At 44.4% G+C, this 22,768-nt stretch overlaps 2 protein-coding genes across 2 annotated transcripts in view; one reads left to right on the top strand and one right to left on the bottom strand.

Moving 5' to 3' along the window:
- The window catches only part of SMAP1 (small ArfGAP 1), a gene marked incomplete at its 5' end in the record, with an annotated part of 71,263 nt that extends 57,752 nt beyond the window's left edge, over nucleotides 1-13,511 (top strand). Inside the window, 3 exons of the mRNA XM_008944661.1 lie at nucleotides 9,347-9,515; nucleotides 9,974-10,302; nucleotides 12,516-13,511. Coding sequence (XP_008942909.1) covers nucleotides 9,347-9,515; nucleotides 9,974-10,302; nucleotides 12,516-12,650 — 633 coding nt within the window. The remainder of the gene's footprint in view (nucleotides 1-9,346; nucleotides 9,516-9,973; nucleotides 10,303-12,515) is intronic.
- A 503-nt stretch (nucleotides 13,512-14,014) lies between these two features.
- B3GAT2 (beta-1,3-glucuronyltransferase 2) lies at nucleotides 14,015-21,817 on the bottom strand. The gene is made up of 3 exons (XM_008944660.1): nucleotides 21,673-21,817; nucleotides 14,186-14,334; nucleotides 14,015-14,101 (listed from the first exon to the last, which is right to left on the bottom strand). The coding sequence occupies exons 1-3, from the start codon at nucleotides 21,815-21,817 to the stop codon at nucleotides 14,015-14,017; spliced, it is 381 nt and encodes a 126-aa protein (XP_008942908.1).
- Nucleotides 21,818-22,768: the final 951 nt, after the last annotated feature.

The raw sequence follows: 22,768 nt of genomic DNA, 5'->3' as shown, positions 1-22,768 counted from the left end.
GCAACCCTAACATTCAGTTCCCGTGATTGAATTGCAAAATTTAAAGTAAAAATCCATGGCCAGTTCTTAAGTTGAGATGACTAGGATAGGACTTGTTTGAATATCTCTTTACAGAATGCATTGAAATTAAAAAAAAAAAAAAATTAAATAGGAGGGATCAAATATGGAATAGTGTGCCTTGCGTTGTTACTCAGAGATATTTACCATGATGTTCTGCATAGCAGGTGCTCTTGAGATACCACAGTGGTATCTGTGAATGTCAAAAGAGAAGAGAATTTAATGGTGCTGCTCAAACTGATTTGTAGAAGCAATGTATGACTGTTGATTTTTCACAGGATTGCTTTTCTTTTCCAGCTTAACCTGAAAGGCAGCATTTAGTGCTAAATGCACATGTTTTTATGGCACTGTTGAGCAAAGAAATTTCTGTTTCAATGTTTTATTATGAGACTGAAACAATGTGGTGTCTGCAAACCTTAGGATTTATGAACATTGACATAGCCAAGACATGATTTTCAAATGCAAACTAAAGCGTTTGTTTTTCCTTTTTCAAATGTGGTGAGCATTCAAGATTATATGCATTTTTACTCTGCTTTCAGATGTGTCTTTATTATAGTTTTCCAAAACATTTAGAATATTTCTTCCTAGTATTCTGTATAGCTGGATGCTAATGAAAACTGTTGAGCTAGTAAAAGACTGGTAAGGAACGTTATGTGAAAGAGTGACTTTTTTTCCTAGAATTTTGCCTATTCGCAAGCTCAGGGGGTGTGAAGAAGAGTTAACTTAACCAGTTCCTACTATAAAGCTAGATAAAAGGCATATGCTATAAATTTACCCATTATGCAGTATTCATGGGCAGAAAAAGAAAAAAAAAAAGACATTTTTGTGCTTAGTGACACTTTTTCATGTGAAGTGAGCATAGCTAAATTGTAGCTATTAGAACAGGGGGTTTGTTGCCAGATATTGTATAGGAACTGAGCAAAGGTCTCTCAGTCTTAGCTATACTTAGAACCAGATTTTAATTTCAGACTTTGTATGGATAGTTCCTCCAGCAGGAGTCTGATTTTCATTACTCACTCAAACATTTAGGGAGGGGGAAAAGGGAAGAAATATGATGTATTTGGTTTGAAAGTATTAATTCACTGAAACATGTAAGTAAATCTTTCTCAAAGGAGACTATTAAAATCCAGTTAACTTCAACTTTTTTGATATTTTTGTGTGTGTGTGTACCTGATCTGAATTGTATTCTATTGAGAGCTGCAAATTGGTTCAGTGGCTACAAAAATATATTTTTCTAGTGATGGTGTATGTTCTTCGTGACTCATGTCTGATAAACTTCCATGTAATTTAAGTAGTAATATGTTTTAGATAATTAAATATTCTTAAATAGTGATTTTCCCCTGAGACCAGGTGCGTGTACCTAGCATGGTTGCCATATATCAGCAGACAAGCTTCAACTTGTTAAAAATAGCGGTGAGGATAATGTGTCAAAGTCCTCAGTTTTTATGTAAAAATAAGGTACTTCAGACGTTTGCTTTATGGTGAATGTTATTTAGGCAGGGTCTTACTGGAGAGCTATTCAATCCTATTCTGAAATGATCAGTTGGATTGTCTGTAGCTTCTGCTACAGCACCTGTGTAAATTTTGAAGTATCTGAAAGCTAAAGTTTAATTCCTTCTTTCGGGTCAGTGCAGTCCCAAGCAAAAACATGGGGTGGGCAATGAAGCAATTGAGAGCAGCCCTCCAGAGGACCTGGGGGTACTAGTGGATTAAGAAATGGACATGAGCCAGCAATGTGTGCTTGCAGCCCAGAAGGCCAACTGCATCAAAAGCAGCATGGCCAGCAGATGGAGAGAGGTGATCCTGCCCCTCTGCTCTGCCCTGGTGAGACCTCACCTGGAGTCTTGTGTCCAGCTCTGGAGTCCCCAGCACAGGAAAGACATGGGCCTGTTCGAGTGGGTCCAGAGGGCCACAAAGATCATCAAGGGGACTGGAGCCCCTCTCCTATGAGGACAGGCTGAGAGAGTTAGGATTGTTCATCTGGAGAAAAGAAGGGAGACCTTATTGTGGCTTTCCAGTACCTAATGTGGGCCTTATGGGAAAGATGAGGAGGGACTCGTTGTCAGAGATTGTAGTGATAGGGTGAGGGGTAATGGTTTTAAGATGAAGGGTAGATTTAGATTAGATATTGCAAAGAAATTCTTTACTGGGAGGGTGGTGAAATACTGGAACAGGTTGGCCAGAGAAGTTGTGTATGTCCCCTCCTTGGAGGTGTTCAAGATTGAATAGGGCTTTGATCAACCTGGTCTAGTAGAAGGTGTTCCCTGCACAGGGGTTGGAACTTGCTGATCTTTAAGGTCCCTTCCAACACAAACCATTTTACGATTGTCCTGTCTTTGGTGCTGGAAAAGCCTTAGGTGGAGCCCAGTGGAAGAGCAGGCATCATACTTCAGGACCAGAGGGACCAGCTGGGCAGAGTCTGAAGGGGGAAGGAAAAATATTTTAAATTCTAGAGAAGGGAAATCTGGCAAAAGAGTTAGAAATGACACTTCAGGGGAGATAATGTCTTCAAGCCTAGAAAAGACTGATTTCAAAGGAAAGGCTACATAGTTTGCCATGAGTACTGGACATACAGCAAGCAATAAATTCAGATTTTTAATCTTATTGTAAGGATAATTATGTTCTTGTGTATCATCTGAGGCAGTAATAGAAATCTTCATCTGACTTTTTCAGGTATTGCTGATAATTCCTTACAGTCAGAGGACAGATGAGATTTTTTTAGTGTTTTTCTTTGATTCTGTGAACTGACTATAGTTCAGTATTTGTTTCTTGTTATTACCAGGAGCTAACAGTTGACGTTTTTTAGTGGAACCGTCGAGATGCCTAAAGAGAAAATACACAAAATCAAAAAAGAGGAGGTGTTGAAATATCCAGTAAGTCCATTGACAGTTGAAAGGTAAAAAGAATAAGAATTGTGCACAGAGTTTAAGACCTTACTAGTGTGGCTCCTGACTTGCTTACCTAAGAACAACGGTGTGCCAGGCTCTGCTTTCCCTGCTCCCCTGGGAAGCAGGATCGCTTTTGGGGTCAGCAGGGAGAAATGGGAGATGTTACGTGGGGCCAGATGGCCAGTGCCAGAGACCTGCAGGGAGCAGGGGAGTGCACGTGAGCCATTTTGGCCTCTGCAGTCCTTCGCTCAACGGCACGTGTCCCGCCGCCCGCTTCCCTCACTTGCGCCACCGCTGCCACCTCTCTTTCGCTCTGCAGGCGTCGGAGCAGCCGCCCCTGCCGGGGCAGAGGCTTCCATCCAGACAGGGCTTCAGGTGGTGCACGCAGCCCTGCGAGCTGCAGGCTGTGAGGAGTGCCTGCAGCCTCTCCCTTAGGCCACCAGAGATGGTCTTCTGTCCTGCAGGAGGTGTGCTGTTCTTCAAGAGCTGTGTCACCTGGTGGAGGAGTTATGGCAGGAAGTGAGCAGGCTGTGCAGCATCAGAGAGGATGTGAGACAGACAGGATCCTGAGAGACACAGCAGCTCTAAGAGCCTCGGAGCCCTGCTGCAGTGGAGACACGGGCAGAGGCTGCTCCTGGCAGAGCGGTAAGTCCAGGTGCTGGGGAAAGTGAAGGATGGAAGCTCATGATTTGTAGCACTGAGAAAGTGGCTCCAGCTCCACCTGTAGACTTGCAATTGCAGAACTGGTACATGGCCCTCAGAGCTGAAGAGGTGCTTTCAGGTAAACCTCCCTGCTTCAGGGGACAGAGGTACCTGTCTGCTGACCTTACCTGCTGTCTAGAGAATTTTGCTGCCTGCCAGAGGCTTGGATCTGGGATGTTGTGAAGGGAGTGCTCAAATTTGTCCAGCTCTCTATTACCTCTTGCTGTTCTTCTATGTGGGTACTGCCAGGGATAATCTGGAGGGAAGAGTTGACTACAGATCTGTGGGGGTGGTTAGTAAGGGGTACAGAGGCCCAGGTGCTGTGCTCTTCAATCATGTCAATGAAAAGAAAGTATAAAGAGGAGAGCACTGGAGCTGTGTGTCCAAAATTGCTTGCAGAGACAGTGATGGCAGGAGGGTCTTAGTTTCTCTGACTGTGGGACCCTGTTTTTGAGGATTAGCTTCTGCTTGGGAGAAATGGGATCTACCTCACCAAGCAGGGCAAAGCCATCTTTGCCAGCAGGATGGCTGCCCGGGCAACGAGGGGTTTGAACTAGGGGCAGTGAGGAGTTTACCAGCACCCCTGTGAGGAACTGATGGACAGGGTCAACAAGCAAAGGGCCTGCAGTGACATGAACAAAAAGGAATGCAAGAGCAACAGAACAGGTCTTAACTGGTGTCACCTCAAACATATGCAAGTAAGGCACATTATGGAAAAAGCCACGAGACCCCTTTGGGGAAGTCAGCATGGTGAGGTGTCCATGCAGCCACACTGAAGTGTCTGTGTGCTAATGCATGCAGCATGGGCAATCAACATGAGCAACTGGAGATCTTGTTGGGATCATGGAGATGGGATGAGGCTCCCATGACTGGAGTCCTGCCATGAAGGGACACAGGCTCTTTAGGAAGGACAGGCTGGGAAGACAAGCAGGTAGAGTTGTCCTTGATGTGAGAGAATAGCTGGAATGCATGGAGCTCTGCCTAGGAATGGATGATGAGCCATCTGAGAGCTTATGGGTAAGGACTTCAGAGCAGACAGGTATGGGTGACATTGTATTGGGTGTCTGCTATAGGCTGCCTGACCAGGAACAACAAGCAGATGAGGCCTTCTACAGACAGCTCGGAGCAGCCTTGCACTCACAGGCCCTGGTGCTCATGGGGGACTTCAGCCACCCTAATCTCTGTTGGAGGGACAATACAGTAGGACATAAGGAATCCAGGAAGTTCCTGGAGATCATCAGTGACAACTTCCTGGCCTAAGTGACAGCAAACAAAGAGGGATGCTCTGCTTGACCTCATGGTTGCAAACAAGAAAAGGCTCTTTGGGGATCTGAAGGCCAAAGGCAGCCTTGGCTGCAGTGTCCATGAGGTGGTGGAGTAGAGGATCCTGGGAGAAGGGAGCAGGACAGAAAGCAAGATCACAATCATGGACTTCAAAACAGACTTTGGCCTCCTCAGGGATCTGCTTCAAAGAGTCCAATGGGATAAGGTTAGGAGGGAAGAGGGACCCAAGAAAGCTGATTGATATTCAGGGATCACCACCTCCAAGTTCAAGAGCAGTCTGTCCCAGTGAGCAGGTCAGGCAAAAGATGCCTGGAGGCCTGCATGGATAACAAGGAGCTCCTGCCAAGCTCAAAACACAGAAAGGAAGCATACAGAAGGTGGAAGCAGGGAGAGGTAACCTGGAAGCAATACAGAGACTCTATATGAGCATGCAGGGATGGGGGTTAGGAAAGCCAAAGCACAGCTGGGGTGGATCGTGTGAGGGATGTCAATGACAACAGAAGGATTTACTAAGTACATAGGTGATGAAAGGAAGAGTAAGGAGAATGTGGGCCCATTGCTGGAAGGGACAGTCGTCCTGGTGACAACAGGACATGTACATATAAAGGCTGAAGCACTGAATGCCACCTTCACCTCAGCCTTTGCTAGCGAGATCGGCCTCCGGGAATCCCAGACCCCAGAGAGTAGGGGGGAGCAAGGAGGATGTACCCTTGGTGGAAAGGGATCAGGTATGGGAATACTTAAGCAAACTGGATGTGGATTATGGCCTTGAGGGGATGCAGCCATGAGTGTGGAGGGAGCTGGCTAATATCTTCATGAGGCCACTTGTGACAATCTTTGAATGACTGTGGTGACTGGGAGAGGTGCTTGAGGACTGAAGGAAAACAAATGACACTCCAATCTGCAAGAAGGTCCAGAAGGAGGAGCCAGGGAACTACAGGCCAGCCAGCCTCACCTAGGTCCCTGGGGTGCTGTGCCCAGTTCTGGGCTCCCTGGTACAATAGAGTAGAAGAGAGACCTGGACATACTAGAGAGTCCAATAAAGGGCTACTAAGGTGATTAAGGGACTGGAGCATGTCTCCCGTGAGGAGAGGCTGAGAGCTGGAGCTGTTCAGCCTGGAGCCTCAGGGGGATCTCAGCAGTGTCTATAAACACCTGCTGGGAAGGCACAAAGAGGATGGAGCCGGCTCTCTCCAGTGGTGCCCAGTGACAGGCCCACAGGCAAAGGACAAAAGCCATCTGGACTGCTACAACTGTCAGACCAACTTCAGATAGATGATGTCATGATCTTTTATCTGCTGTTTTGCAGTCTTTTGAGAATTAAAAGCCCAAATGAAAATACTTATTTTTAGTCTCTTGTATTAATCTGCACTTCTTGTCAGCCATGTGCTATTTGTGTAGTCAGATGGCGAGTGTGAGGTGGTGGATTCCATGGGCATAACTGTGGTCCTGATGCCTCTGACCAGTGTTTCACAGTGCAGGCTTCCTTTGGATAGGTACCTTTTGCAGGTAACATACAAGCTATCCATGACAAAAATTATTTAAGTTTAACCATGAAGCATATTGGAGATGTAGTTCTGAAAAAATCCATGAGATTAACATCACGAACCGCTGAGCAGTATGTTCCCCAGCAACTGATGAGTGTGTAGTTTTGGTTTGAGAGCACTACGTGAAGCCTTTCTTAAAGGAAATCTCCTGTATGTGTGCCAGGCATGTTTTTACAGAGATGTTGGGTAGCATGAAAATGTTAGATATGTGAAAATCATCTTGGGGTTTTGGGGTTTTTTACTGGAATACCATCTGCTGTTTTCTTGCCACGTAGTTTGCATTACCTTACATTTATTTAGCTGATGAATACTTCAGAAAAGTGCTTGTTTGCTGCTTTGGGTCCTCTCAGAATCTTCCAAAACCGAGGTGAACAAAGAGATGTTAAATGAACATTTAATCTCATGATGTAAGCATAATAGATGATCAGTCCTCCAGGTTTTTAGCTCTCCCTCCTCTTCTGCACATGCACACAGTGATTTGCTTTATTTCCTTACCTATAGTAACAGTATTTCAAAGATCTAGGAGACACTCCAAACTGTGGCTCATCCCAGATGAGAACAGTTTCTCTGGTGTTATTTGGGATCTGGACAGGCTGGAGCAATGGGCTGAGGTCATTTGTATGAGGGTTAACAAGGCAACGTGCTGGGTCCTGCACTTGGGTCACAACAACCCCAGGCAACGCAACAGGCCTGGGGAGGAGGGAGAAAAGGACCTGGGGGTGTTGGTGGACAGCTGTCTGAAGATGAGCAGGCAGTGTGCCCAGGTGGCCAAGAAGGCCAACAGCATCCTGGCCTGTATCAGAAATGGTGTGACCAGCAGGAGCAGGGAGGTGATCGTGTCCCTGTACTCAGCACTGCTGAGACCACACCTTGAGTCCTGTGTGCAGTTTTGGGCATGACAGGATAAGAAGGACATGGAGGTGCTGGAGCATGTCAAGAGAAGGGCAACGAGGCTGGTGAGAGGGCTGGAAAACATCCCTTATGAGGACCAGCTGAGGGAACTGGGGTTGTTTAGTCTGGAGAAGACTAAGAGGAGACCTTACTGCTCTCTACAGCTACCTAAAAGGAGGTTGTAGTGAGGCTGGTGTTGGTCTCTTCTCCCAAATTACTGATGATGGGCTGAGAGGAAGTGGCCTCAGGTTGTGTGAGGGGAGGTTTCAGTTGGATATTAGTAAGTATTTCTTCACCGAGAGAGTGGTCAGGCACTGGAACAGGCTGCCCAGGGAAGTGGTAGAGTCATCATCCCTGGAGGTGTTCAAAAACAAGTAGATCTAGTATTTGAGGCTATGGTCTAGTGGTTAGGGAAATGTTGGGAGGAAGATTGGACTTGATGATCCTAGAGGTCCCCAACCATAGTAATTCTGTGATTATTTATTTTAAAGCAAAACAAAACAACAAACAGAGGTGTCTGCTTTTCTCCCAGAGAAAAGGAAAGCCCTTCCTTGCTGCAGTGGCAGCAGCAGAGGGGAAGCCACCTCTGTTCCCTCGCTCCCCCTGCTTCACCCACTTCTCCAGCTGCTGAGCACGGCTCTTGTACTGAGGCTCTGTCTCTTCCCTCTCCACATCAGTTCTTGTAGATTTTTCAGCATCAACCACGTCAATCTGTGTTCCCTTCTCCTGATGGCTGGTACTAGAATTGTTTTGCAGGGTGGTATTTTCCCTCCAATTTGTAACCCTGAGCTTTTTAGCTTCTCAGGAGCTATTCAGCACTTCAGGAGTCAGATGTGTTTTCTGAAGTTGCACACTGAATGTTTGTGTTGCAGTATTTGTACAAATCCAGTGTGACCATAGTGGACTTTCCAGGGCCGCATCAGCAGCCTGCCAGCAAAACCAGGGACAGTTTGGATGTGGTTGCTTTAAGCAACAATATAAGTGTCATACCCTATCTCTGTATGTCATGGTGGCTTCTTATGCTGCAGATCCAGCCCGTCCATGGTGGCAGCACAAGGAGGATTTTCCTTTGGTGCAGGAAAGCTCTGAAACTCCCACCTGCTGTGGGATTAGGAAGGTGTATGCTAACCAGCTGGGGATCATTTAGCTGGACCAGGGACCATAGTTTAGGCATACGTTGCAATCCTGGTACTTTCTCAATGCATATACAGTTAATTTGCATTAAAAGTTCCTACTAGTAACAGGATAAGTTGTGTATTTTAAGAAGCATAACAAGACTGCAGCAAAATAAGGCTCTGAAAGACACCTCCATGTCATTTGTGTATAGAACATTTCAGTGCAAGAGCAATAAAAAGCTTGACAGCCTACGTTTATTTTAGTTTTTCAGTTTTAGTTGTAGACTACAGTAAGTTTTAGATAATTACATTTTCAGTAAATGAAACGTGTGTGAAGAACTCTATGATAATTACGGACAATGTATTTTAGAAATGTTATTACTTTAAGTAGATCAACAGAAATTTTACTTTTGCCTTTTCTCCAAAACCAGTTCATCTTAGTCGTAATATATTCTGAAGTACTTTATCTTTTGTTTTAGCTCTCCTCTAATCTATTTTGCCTATGAGAGGATTAATGAGATGTGAATTGTAATCTCCTTATTGATTTCCTAATTATTTTTCATAATCTAACTACAGCACATGATTTATGCTTCTCACTGATGAAAAATGCAGGAGCACCAGGAATGAATAATCTGTATGTGTACGCCCTGCAGCTGGTTGGGGTTTTAGTTTTCTGTTTTGTCACCTCCCATGTGGTCTTCTTGCCGTATCGTACGCACCACTTTTCTGTCTTTTACAATCCTCATTTACTGAATTTCTGTAAATTATCTCACTTCTCTTCGGTTCAGGATGGGAAGTAAAAATTTCACGCAACACCTCTGGCTGTTTCATTCAGTAGTCTGTGGTGACCTTTATTTCCCAGAGTACTTCCACTAAACAAGCAGCTGCCTCCTTGTCTGCGGCATCCGGGGATCTTGATCTCTTCACTGAGCAAACAACAAAATCCGAAGAGTCGGCAAAGAAACAACTCTCCAAAGACTCCATCTTATCGCTGTACGGCACAGGGACCATCCAGCAGCAGAATGCTCCAGGTGAGTCAGTTTGTGAAGTTTTCTGTAAAGTCCTTTTTTAAGCTTTACCTAGAATAGTGTCTCCTAGAATTGTAAAACTAAGGTCGCATACCCTGCTACCTACATTCAGATAAAGATTTTTAACGTTTATAAAAATGAGAAAATTACTGAATGTTCAGCTTCTGCCATCCAATTCATTGCTTAAGGTCTGAGCCTCCGCTATGCAAACCTCCTGGCAGGCTGCCAGGATCTGTGCAGAGCTGCCCCGTCGTGATTTTACCTGTGTGGAGACCTCTAATACAGTGATTAAAAGACTCTGGTTCACCACAGGGATTTGCCAAACCCTTTTTGATGGTTAGTCTCTGGTGGTGAGTCTGAGTGGAGAGTTTTAAAGCAGTTTTTTACTTTTCCCAGAAACTAAATTGGGGAAGAAAACCAAAAAAACAACTTTTGCTGAAATATTCCCTTCTCTGGTACAGGGATGTTCATGGGGTCGTCTTCTATGCCATTTACCACACAACCATCGACTCACTTTCAAGGCTTTCCAGCCATGGGAGTTCCTGTGCCTGCAGCAACTGGGATGATGGGAAACATGATGGGACAATCGGTGCCAGTCATGGGACAGAGCACAGGTGTGATGGTAGGAATGGGAATGCCAAATGGATTTACTGGTACTACACAAACTGGTGTGATGGGACTTCCTCAAAATGTCGTTGGACCTCAAGGCGGAATGGTGGGACAGATGGCCACGCCACAAAATAAGTATGGATTGCAACAAAACCAACAAGCTCAATGGAACCTCTCCCAGGTAAAGACTTGCTCTCCCCAGGCAGGGGTGCTGTAGAAAAGATGCTGCTCTTCAGATGAGGCAGTGTTTGGCTGCAGGAGGAACGTTGCGGTGTAGCCAAGTTACAGACTGCTGGACTGTGAACTGCTCAGGGGCACGTTAAAAAAATCAGTGAATAATTAAACATAACTAATACAAAAGCACAGAATAAATTTGGCCAAGATGGATCAAACTCAGTTCTCTGCCCCTGTAGCCACTCTCATCCTGGCATTTGAAGTAGCCAGGTAAAAAGCTCGTTAAGCTATACTTACAGACTACTGAAATGTAAACACAGCCTGGTGCCTAAAAGCAGGATTTAAGTGCTTGAGGATAGCTGTTAACAATGAATACAGGATGAGTTTCAGTGGAATGTATGGTGCTTTGCTCTCCAACATTTTCCTGCAGACAATTTGCTTAGGCTAATCTAGTATTTATCTCTAGTAATTTCATGCTATTTTTTAAATTTCTTTAAAGATTCTCTAGGAGTGTTAGTGTACACTTAGTGCTATATTTGTACATTATCCAATGAAACATCTTTAAATCAGCTCTTTGAGAGGTTATTGGGGGAGGGGGACACAAAGCTAAAAGATCCTCTTGCAATTTAGTGTGAATGATAGCAACTATTTTTCTTCCATAGTATTCTTTGAATTATAGAAAGATAATTCCATGCTCCTTACTCTAGTAATGCAGGAAGTGAACCTTGGTGACTTGTTTAGACTGGATTATATTAATTTTTAATATTCTGCTCAGTCTTCTGGTGTGACCATTTATGAAGGTAACCACCTTTTCTTACATAGCTGGAACAGCCCGTTTGAAAATACAGGCTGCTGTTCTGCTTTGAAAAGTAATTTTTAGAAGGTGAGAATTTAAAAACATCAGAAGAAAGAAAATCTGTGCATTTACTGCTAACAGTCTTTTTTACAGGTATCTAACTTCAGAAAGACCCTTATCAGCTTTGAAATTGAAATCACGCTTCTTACCAAATACATATTAAGAGCTGGCTCATGGAACAAGCTCATAGCTTGTTTCAGTTCTCCTTGCTCGTCAGATGCTACCAGTGTGCTGGTGCTCTGTGGCTGGTGGGGCGCCGTGAGCTCACCCCTGGCTGCGGCTGGAGCAGGGCGGGCAGCAGCTCTGCTCCAGAGGGGAGTGGCTACTGAGCAAAACATGCTCTCACCAGCTTTTCTTAATCCCCATGTTCAGTGATGCGTCACTTTTTGCAGACACACACAAGAAAGGCCACAGTACTGTATTTTACCCTGAAATAACAGTTTCTACTTTATTTAACAATTTTTTTTTTTTACCAGTGTTTCCATTTCATTTTACAACCTGGTCTTGTTTTGTGTTTACAGGAACTCTTGATTTTTACCTAATGTCAGCTCTAACTTGGATCTAATGTTGCTTACCCAGCATCCCAATTTATTGGCTCTGTGTATTAATTGCTCCAAGTGCTCTTTTGCTCTCCGACTCCGGAGAGGGGACATCTTTACTCTGCCTGTACAACTAGGTGTTTGGCTTGTCAGCAAGTGTTTGGTTTTTCAGAAGGCAAAGGAGAGTAACCTGATGAACGTTTTTATATTGAGGAGTGAACATGACAGTGGCCAAATACTTGTAGAGATTAGAAATATTTTTGCTTCATCCCTGAAGTGAAAGTGCTGAATTTTGAACCCTTTCCCACCTTGAACTAGATGTCACCTTCAATTTCATGTGAATGATTTCACTTGTTTTTAGGGAATTATGACACCTAAGAGTAGATTCTTTAGCAACAGTAGTTAGATTTAGATAATACTTAAGTTTATAAATCCATCTCATTCTTTGCTGATTGCCACCTAAATGGCCAAGGTCTATAAAACACTTGTGTATTCAAGATTTTGAGGTCTCCAAAGAAATATTGCTGGAATAAAAAAACATCTAGAGGTGCAAATGCAGACAAGGCTGTATTTGGCTTTGGTGTTCCTGATGTATAACAGTGACTGAGTTGTTCCAAAACACCTGCCACCTTGAAAAACGCTAAGAAACTTAGGAGTCCCTGTTCCTACTCAGTAAGAAATACTAATTTTCGGCAAAGGGGCTTTAAGTGGGTTGCTGGTTGGAGGCAGGGCGGACTGCCTTCTGGCTAGCAGCACGTGGTGCTTCGGCACCAGTGCTGACTGGGCTCGTGTCCCTGTGTCTGTCTGTCCGTGTGTGCTTCACAGATGAATCAGCAAATGGCCGGAATGAACCTCAGCAGTCCCAGCAACGTGATGGGCTTTGGGCAGCCCCCCAGCACGGCGGCAGGCTGGACTGGAAGCTCCTCTGGACAGACTCTCAGCACACAACTGTGGAAATGAATGCTGCAATAGAAGTCTCTCCCAGAACAGCCACCTAGCATTCCTTATTCAAATAAATTTACTTTCGCTGTTCCTTCCGTGTACATAATCTTTTTCTTTCCCCCCAGCTGTTCAGATGAAGAATATAACTGACTGACCGTGTTGTGGTCTGTATTGGTTTAAATTTGGTGTAGTGCAAAGCAGATCAAGAATACATGTGTACATCCTTGGCAGCGTTTTCATACAACTCATATGATTTCCTAGACCATGTATGTAAGAAGCTGCTTGACCACATACTGATTTTTTTCCCCTCAAAATTCTAGGATCAAATGTTTGCGTATAAGGGATGTAGCTATCATGTTAGTAATATCCAAAAATATGAACCCCGACCCTGCCAAAATTACCCAGTAATCCTGTAGAAGGTACTGTATGAACAAATGTTTAATCATATATAAATAGAATGTAAATGTATCACTGAGCAATGTTTTCTAGTGTATCAACCAAATTTTGTTTCATCATGCATTTCACTGTGATGTTATTATGGTGTGCATAGCAGGGAATATGGTTATTGAAAGAAAGATAAACCTGGATGTTACTGTAGTTCTACAAATCACTAGTTTATTCTTTTAAAAATGAGCATTTGACCCAATTGAAATTCCTGTGGTAAGATACCCGAAGATCTGGCTCGGTGAGGCACGTACACAGTATTAATGCTGGGAGGAGCAGCACAGTACGTATGCGAGGCAGCTCCATGTGAACAGACAGATCTATTTTCCCTTGCAGAGAGATCCAGGTTTATGACGTTGATTGTGTTTACATTTTATGGTGCCTCGTAATGATAAAATGTTATTTCCCTATATTAAAAGGATAAATCCAGAAAAACGATTGTGAGGTTTTATTTCGTCAGTGTACGACCTATCTGACCGCTCTTTCTTCAAGAAGTCTACTTTTAATGAAGGGAAACGTGTCCCATTTGGAGGATCCATTTATGCATATATTTAGATCAACAGTTCATGATTTAAAATCGGTTCATAATTACACCATTAAGCTGGATAAATACAAAAAGTATATACATAAGAGATGATTTTGAAAATGCTCCATGGCGACCATGTTTCGATTGTTTTTAATATGTGGAAACAGCCTTAAATCAAAGGTGAGTGTCAGTATATTAAGAGGAGAGCTCAGAAACGCATGCAAACAAGTCAAAACAAGCACACCCACTTGATCTGCTTATCAGAGTATCTGACAGTGTCCTTTTGTTTCCACAGAAGTCCATCAGATGACTTTTAAAGGGTCTCGTGCAGAAGTTGGCTGTTTTAACTGGCCGAATTCCACCTTCTGACACATCCACTGCACTATACTTCCCGTGTAACTGTGTCTCCAGGTCATACCTCAATATTGACCGTGTCCAGATGGTATTTGGGCTCATTGGCTAGATTCACTTTTTCTGTTCGTGTGTGCCATACAAGAACCTATAAAACAACACTGCTGTTAGTCCAGCCCACTACGGAGACGACACGGAAGCGTTTCAGTAACTTTATCACTAGAGGTGGTACCTTTGTGCAGTTGTTTGCCTTTGGCTCCAGTTCCTCCACTGTTGTGATCTGCTTCAGAAAATCAGATTCTTGCATTCCTGGTTGAGAACCACGACGCTTGAAAACGGCTTTTGGATGCGACAGAATCACTTGAAGACTCACAGCGAATCCTTGGAGAGAGGGAGGGGGAGGAAATGTGAAAGAAAACCTTTAGGCTTTTCAGTTTTGTACAAGTTACACTTCAGCCTAGAAATCTCCCACGATCTTTTGAAAAAATGTGTAAAGTTGATTATCTGGATAGACAGTATCTGGTAGGGTTGTACTTCCTACGTTGTTCTGGTTTTGCCCTGATAGTGCAATCACATTTTCTTTAATCAATTTCCCATCACGTAGAGAATCCAGGCTTTTTTGCCTGAAAAGTCAACTAGGATCTTGGACCAACCCTCCTTTCAACTTTTAATTAAGAAATAAATCTGAATTTTAAGGAAAATAACGTGTACAATATTTATACTGTAAAAAAATACCTAGATTTATAGGTGTGAGTCAGGTAAAAAGATTCAATATGTTACCTAGATATAACATCTGTGGTCTTTAGAGATTTTTAGCCTTCAGAAAGTTCTGACATTACTGTTGATGAAAGGCAAGTCGTGCTGTTTTGCCTTGCACGCTGTGTAGTAATTTTGTGCTTGTGAATCACTTCCATTAACGGTGGTCTGCAAGACAGTCTGCAGCTCACCATAGAATCATTAAGGCTGGAAAAGATCTCTAAGATCATCGGCTGGAAAAGAGCTCTAAGATCATCAGCTGTAAGCCCAACACTACCATGACCATGAAACCATGCCCTGAAGTGCCACGTCTACATGATTTTTTAACACCTCCAGGGATGTTGACTCCACCAGCTCCCTGGGCAGTCTGCTCCAATGCCTCACCACTCTGCCATTAAAGAAATTCTTCCTAATATCCAGCTGAAACCTCCCCTGGCACAACTTAAGCCCATTTCCTCTCGTCCTACCACTAGTTACTTCGGAGAAGAGACCATCACCCACCTCCCTACAACTTTTCTGGAGTTGTAGAGAGCAGTAAGGTCTCCCCTCAGCCTCCTCTCCTCCAGGGGAAACAACCCGTTTCCTCAGCCACTCCTCCTATGTTGGGTTGCCTGGGGTGGCTGTGACCAAAGTGCAGGAGCCGGCACTCGGCCTCGCCAAACCTCACGCAGTTGACCTGCTACAACTGTCTGCACTGCAGGGCTTGGCTGGAAGGGCTTCATCTCTGCATGCGTCTCCCTTTGCAGTCCTCCAACACATGTTAGGGCCTGCAAAGGGAGCCTGCAGACTGAGCCCTCCCTGTCTGAGCAGACTTGCCCCCTCTGGAGCAGCTCTCGCCAGTCCTCAGTTGCCACAATTTGTAGAACTCTCCAGTTTTCTCTCAGCAAGGTTCAGTTGCCTGCAGGCTTCTTTAACTATGACTCAAACCTCAACTCATAGACTTGTAAAGATTTACATTTGTGACTCCTTATGTCTAATTTCCAAGCCTACCAATGAAATTTTTTTTTTTTTTTTTTTTTTGTCAGTTCAGAGTGTTTCCAGCTGTCCCTTTATGACAGAAGTAGTAACAGTTTTGACATCCATTCTGGAAAACTACAAGAACATTTAATTGTAAAGCCAGTATTAACATTTCCTCATTTAAAAATGAGCATGACTTTCTCTAATGGAATATAAATCTGTCCCATTTTTACTAGAATTATCTTGCTGCTGTATTTTCCTTCAAAGTGTCTGCGGATTTTATGGGAGTCTTTTAAAGAGGATAATATAAGGGAGTAATTACTGCATCACATGCAAAGGCACCACACTGAAACCACTTGTATCTTAACTGTTGTCCTCTCGCTTGGAGCAAAGCTCAGGGAGACACCATTTAGTGTTTTGTTTTGTTTTGTTTTGTTTTTTTAAATAAAAATTTGGATACTGCAGATCAGGACAATGAGTTGAACGTAAACTGGGGTCCCAATTCACTCACAGACACAGCTGGAGAAAACATGTTTTAACTTCATACATTATATCCTAAGATAAAGAGTGGGTGTCTAGGTGGAAAGGGCTTACCCATGCACTGCAGAGGACCCTAGTGAGCAGAAGACTTCCAGGAGGTGTGAGACTTCAGCTGCAGCCTGTGCTCACTCTGAGCAGTTAAGCTCTGCAGAGCACAGCAGCCGTGAGCAGCAGTGCAGGGATCCAGCTGTGCTCTGCTGCAGCTGCCGGGCTTCAGCAGGCGGTGGCACTGGCAGCTGGGACGTTTCTTCCCAGGCAGGGCTTTGCCACAGCAAGCTAAGGGCCCGTCTTGCTTCCTGCATGTTGTAGCCTGGCTGTGAGGGAGCACAAGGTGAGCTCCATCCTAGTGCTGTTCGTAGCCCAGTGTCACCACTTGGGAAGAGCTGAGGTGGAGGGTTTGAAGTCCCTCAGTAAGAGGCAGCTCTGGTGCCTACAGCCAACTTTCTGCACCTTGAGAGATGACCACAGACTTGCCACTGATGAACAACTTGGCCTGGTTCAGTTCAGTGGTTTTGGTTAGGGGCTGGGGTTTCTGCACCACCATCCCCCCACCCCCAGTTAGAACAAACAATGTAAATATTTGGTGCAACTGGGCCTTAGTGTGGTTGATATTTTGGGCCCCCACCAAAAACAGTTTGCTTTGCAAGGGAAGGTATTGCTGGAGCCCTGATCAGCTGGGTGAGCTGCTGTTTCTTTTTAAAAAGACTTAATTTTAAAAAATTTAATTTTTAAGATTGAAGCCAGTCATCCATAAAGGAGAAAATGAAGTAAACACCAAAATTAATGCAAGCTCCTAGTTCTTGGAGCGGAGAAGGAATCCCATTCTCAGCAGAAGAGCCACAGATTTCCTGCGGCTTATCTCTGTGTCTCAGCCTGACTCCCTGGCCCCCACAGCCCATACTCACCCATCCCTTGGTGTCTTCTAGGTTCTCCTGCTGCAAAGCTTTGCCCGTCTGTTGAAAAATAGGATTCAGTTCTGAGGGCGGGTTTCTCCTACGCACAGCCCTTCAGATGTGCCCCTGCACGTAACACGGGTCCTGCTACCGTGCTACTGCCAACGGGCATTTCAGGTGCTACCAAAAACCCTTCGTGCTTTCAGAATAAAAAACCCTTCGTGCACCGAATAGAAGCCAGATTATTAAACTGAGTGTTGTACGTGGCAGGAACACAGACTGCTGCGCACTGACTGGCCTCAGGCCTGAGGTTTGTCTCTTTGATCAGTGGTCGTGTAGTTTTTATTTCTTAAAAGAATCCAATAAAGCAGCACCTTGAAGAGATAAAGTAATTCAAGAAGACTTATCACCTGGCCCTCTAGTTCTTCAGCTCTGCTGTGTAACTGCTTTAACTTCCCAGGTATGACATTTCCTAGTTATGCAGATAGACTCCAGATGCACTTGAGGGAAAGCCATTTTCGAATGACAACTTCCAGCTGACTTTTTATCACAGACTGATCATTTTGGCATGAAAAAGAGAGGCGATGGCTCAGGTTTTGACCAGACTGGCCCTAGTTATTTCTCCCAGTAGATTATGATCTGTGGTAATAGATAAAAAAAGACACTTATTTGGAATTCTATCCCCAATCAGGGATTAATCTGGGATTACTGTCTCCAGTGTAGCGTAACTGTAATTCTGTAGCGCAATTCTTTTATTGGTCATTATTCCTACAAGGTCATATTGGGCCTCAGTTCACATGAAATGCTACAGGGCAATTTCATAACCAGCATGTGAAGAGGTATTTGGGTTTTTCTGTGTTTAAAACAAGGCTGTAAATTAAAGCTAATTGGCTGAAGAGCCACCTAGATAAGAATTAATTTGTTAGAGGGCAAGATACCCGGGAGACATGGCAAAGATTACATCTGTACTTCCTTCCACAGAAGCTGTTTCTGTTGATTCACACCTTGACTCGCGTTAGATCAATGGTTTCTGTTAAAAGGCAGAACCATTTTTCTTCATCCAGTCAGGCAGAGCCAGACTTTAAAGATTTTGTTGCTGTGATTAACACTTTTGTTCCTGAATCCTCGAGACAGGAAGGCAGCTAAAGGCAAGCTAGGAACCGAGAGCGTTTATCATTGCTGCAGCGTGTAAATGCTAATGCTCAGTGCTGGTGCCGAAACAGATCTACAGGTTTCCACACAGTGAAGGTACTACACCTTTGCCTTGTTGAACATGCCATGACTTGGGGTCTGCTTCTTTCAAGTTCTCCCTCTGACACACTGGTTGGGCTGCCATGATGCAGAGATGCTCAAGCAAGAGTTTCTCTAGTTCAGAACGAAGGCATCTGCTAACAGGTAATTCACCATGAAAGAGGCACTTAATTTTTAACTCAACATTTAAAATAGTTGTTACCCTCCAATAGAGGAGTGGTTGGGGCATTTTTTGGTGTGGTGTCTGCCGTCACCAACCAAAATTTGTTTGTACTGATGACTGCATCTCTTTCAGATTCACAGAAAAGATGCCATGCTTTGCAGTGTCATTAATAAACTAGCTTTTTTCTCAGGGAACCATAGGAAAGATTGGATGTACTAAAGACCTCATAACTATAGCAAAGTCCAACAAAAACGAGGTGCTTATTTAGGCCCTAGCAGAGGAACTTAGGGCACAGTGGATGAGCTCTTGGACCACAAGTACAAAATCTGCTTGCCCACAGACTCACAGGCCTGGATAAATCTCTTGTGACTGAAGTAGTTCCCGGAACACTAACGTAAAGCTTGCATCTGTTTTCCTTGAACAACCTTGATATTAGGAAAATAACAACCCAACTTGTTCTTATGGGTGGTCAAAAACTCTGGCACTGGGGAACAGGCCAAAAGTAAATCACTAATAGCATCTTTTATAAAGATGATTTAAAATCAGGTCTCTAATAAACAACTCAGTGCCCATCTCAGAATCAATGTCACTTTTTGCTTACAATTCTCTCTCGCTTTTCTTCCCTGAGAGTAAGGAAGTTTGTGCCAAACTCTAGAACCCACCTACAGTTAAAACTGAGGTGGAACTTAAAAAACACCAGAACCAATTCATATGGTGCATTGGTTACCAGACAAGAAGCAACACAGGAAACAGCTACTCTGCTTCCTGAATGCAGGTTAGCATTGGAGAACAGCGGAGTCAACAATAAAGTTCTCAGAAGAAATCACCAATGTTTCCTGAACTGATCTAATGTGACTGCTGTGTCTGAGTAAACTTCAAAGATGAATCTTGGGAAGTTGGCCAGCTCGGGTCTTTGAGCTGACCCAAATGAAATCAGCAGGACCTGTCTTCACTTGCAGTAGATTTGAACTAGGCCCTGTATTTTGAAGTCTAGAATACGAAGTTTGTTTAAAATCCAGATGCGCTTCTTCTGAACAGCCACCAGTGAAATCAGTGGTCCTAGACCTTTTACAGCTGTCATTCTTCTCACACCCAGCTTCATGGTCAAGTTCTTGTGAAAAATCACTATGGAAAGATAGTTCTGCAAACCAAAGACAGCCGCCTTACCTGTGCCTTGGGAATCAGAGCACTTATTATCAACAACTGCAGACAGCTAAGCACTTTAATACAGGCACCTTTTTTTTTCTTCATGGCAATATTCTCCAAAGAGATCTTTGATCTTCCTGATGTGCAGTGTGTGGTGTAACTTCAGATGCTTGTACATTTGGTGCCAGCAGATGGAGGGCTGCCAGTGATGTAGTACAGCATGGACTTTTAGATTTCTTATCAAGTCCTCCAAGTCCCCAGGGGTATGTTGGGGAGTCAGGGGTGGGGGCAAGGGTGGAAAACAGCATGTTAACACATCCCCCTGTGGACTTTACCTCCTCAGACAGCCAATGCAGCTCTGGATTTACAGGTTCTGTTCTGTTTATCTGTGTCCTTCCACCAAATTCCCAATGGGAACAAAGATGCAAACTTATAATTTTTTTTACCAGCCTACAAAGCATCCACTTCTCTCCTTGCTGAAAAAATGTGATTTCATTTCTTCAGTTACTTTTCTGAAGACTAGTGCAAGTTCTCTCAGAAAGCAGTAACCCCTTGTTTGCCAACGTGCAGTAGCCTCCTACTCCTATATGCTCACCCCTGGTATCTTGCCCTCGGTGACCTCCCCGTGCCCCCCGTGGCAGCAGGAGTGGGTGGCGCTGCGGCTCCAGCCGCTCAGTGTGAACTGCAGCTTAAGAACCTCCCGCGTGTCCCTTCACGCCTGAGTGAAGAGTCCCTTGGCCAGTGCTGTGTAATGACTTTTTGCCTGCTGCTGCTGAATTTGGCACGACGCTGTCACCTTTCTAAGGCCCGTAAGCAGCCGCTGCGGAGCGCAGCCCGCGTGTCTGTCACCCCCCGGGCAGAGGCTGCCGAGCGCAGAGCTGCAGTGCCCAGCGGGCTGCTGGGGCCTGGGCACTGCCCTGCCTCCTCCTCCCCCCGGGAGAGCCTCCCCCTGCACGCTCCGCTATTTACCTTCATGCCAGGGCATACTACTAACTTGAAATGCTGCTACAGCGCAGAAAAATCCACCTGTTGATACTTCTGTCTTCAAGGTGTTAACAACTGTTAGTTCTCTACTCTTTTTAACCAATTGTACTGTAAATACTGGGCACAGTTTTTCATCAGACATTTCAATCCAGATAAAAATACTCTGTTGAGATGAGAAAGCACTGTCATTTGTCCTCTCCCAAAACATAAAGGTATCAGAAAAAAAGAAAATGGCTGCTATTTCTACCCATACTTGCCTTTCTATTCCTACTTCTCCCTTTTCCTGTCCCTCCTGAATACAGAAGAGGCCTAAGCACAAGCATCATAACATTTGCTGGGAAACCAGCTGCTGCTGCATCAGAAAGGGACTTCTGCAGACTGGTGATTCATGTGGCAGTCCTGAATATATACAAAAGATTGTCTTAGCACAGACTGACAGCAAGACAGAGCTATGTGGTGTGCTAACTTCACTGCAGAAGATTGATTAGATCCATTTTGAAGCTTTCCTGCCTTCATCTACTAGGCTATAGCTGTCAGTGATTTCTCCCCTAAGCCCAGTGTTTCAAACTATATCCATCTACAGTTATCACTGTCATCCCAAATAACCAATAAAAAATGAATAATTTCATGATAAAGCAGCAGTTTACAACATGAGGTCTGAGAAGGGTCTGCGTTTATGCTGCCTGGTGTAGATTGATGACACTATGAAAGGCAGGGGCTCCTTGAAAAAACTAATTGCATGAATTAATTTACAGTTAACTTGTTTCAGACAATTTATACAACATAAAAGCCAAGTTGCCACATAAAATTAAAAACAAATGAAGGTAAATTCAGACATCACCAAGCAACAACTTAATTAGGTGAGAAGTCCAGGGTATGTAGTGCTGAAGGGCTACACACAGCAGATGCACTTCAGAAGTTTTAGAAGCTGCTCCCGACGAGACATCTGCTTCTGTGCCACGCGTAAAGAAAAAAACCCAAATGTAAGAAGGGTTCTTAGGAGGAACAGCCGTGGAACGGGGCGCTTACCTGCCATGTCGACAGCGAAGGGCCTGTCCGCTCTCCAGCCGGTGTACCAGCCGACGACCTTGCCGTTCTCCACCACGGGGCGCTCGTACCGCCGGCCTCCCACCAGCCCCACCGGCCACACCGACACCTTGCGGGTCGTGCGCATCTGCAAGAGGCAGGCAGCTCGCTAGCCCCGGGCTCCTCGCGGCCAGCGGAAACACCCGATCCACACCATCTTTTACAAGAAGAATTCTTAAAGCCCTGGCGTAACGGCAGTTTTTTTCTTGTTCGTTTGGGTTTTCAAAGGTGTACTAGATCATTTTTATCTGCAAGACTACAGCGTTCTTGCAGTAGGCTTGTTTCTACAGACTGCCGAGGCATTGCACAAGCCCAGCAAGAGAGAATAAAATAGTAATGATTAACAAATACACACTTCATTAAGACAAGTGCAATTAGTTTGAGACTAGCAACAACTACAACGAGTACATGAAATTGTGACACTCAACTCGTCCCCTACCTGCAACACACCAGGTTTGTACAACAGATGTAGGTAGGCTTGTTTCTACAGACTGCCGAGGCATTGCACAAGCCCAGCAAGAGAGAATAAAATAGTAATGATTAACAAATACACACTTCATTAAGACAAGTGCAATTAGTTTGAGACTAGCAACAACTACAACGAGTACATGAAATTGTGACACTCAACTCGTCCCCTACCTGCAACACACCAGGTTTGTACAACAGATGTAGCTCAGAGCTATTACATTTCCCCCCCCCCCCCGAAAAAGTTTGGGCTAAGCCTTTTTAACTTCTGTTTTCTCTTCCAAGTTTCTGAGAAGGACAGAGAGCAGATCAGACAGGATGCTTCTGTTAGTTTTCTATTAGTATCAGTTTTTCCCCCTGGTGTAAATACAACTAAATGCGATTTGGGAAACGTGGCCTTTATCTAAGCTAAAGAGATCTGTAGATATTAAAAAATGTCTCTTTCTTGAGCAAAAAGCGTGCCTGACTGGGAGTCAGTGAATTCTGTTCACTGGTTAGTGGAGCACCCTTCAGCAAACAGGGGATGGCACAACAGGCACCCAGGCGTGCTGCTCCCCGCGAGGAGGCGGCGAGC

This window comes from Merops nubicus, unplaced genomic scaffold (genome assembly GCF_000691845.1).
Source record: "Merops nubicus isolate BGI_N331 unplaced genomic scaffold, ASM69184v1 scaffold257, whole genome shotgun sequence".
Classification (NCBI taxonomy): Eukaryota; Metazoa; Chordata; class Aves; order Coraciiformes; family Meropidae; genus Merops; species Merops nubicus.
Note: the sequence above shows the minus strand (reverse complement) of the source record. Positions and strands in the feature narration are given on the sequence as shown.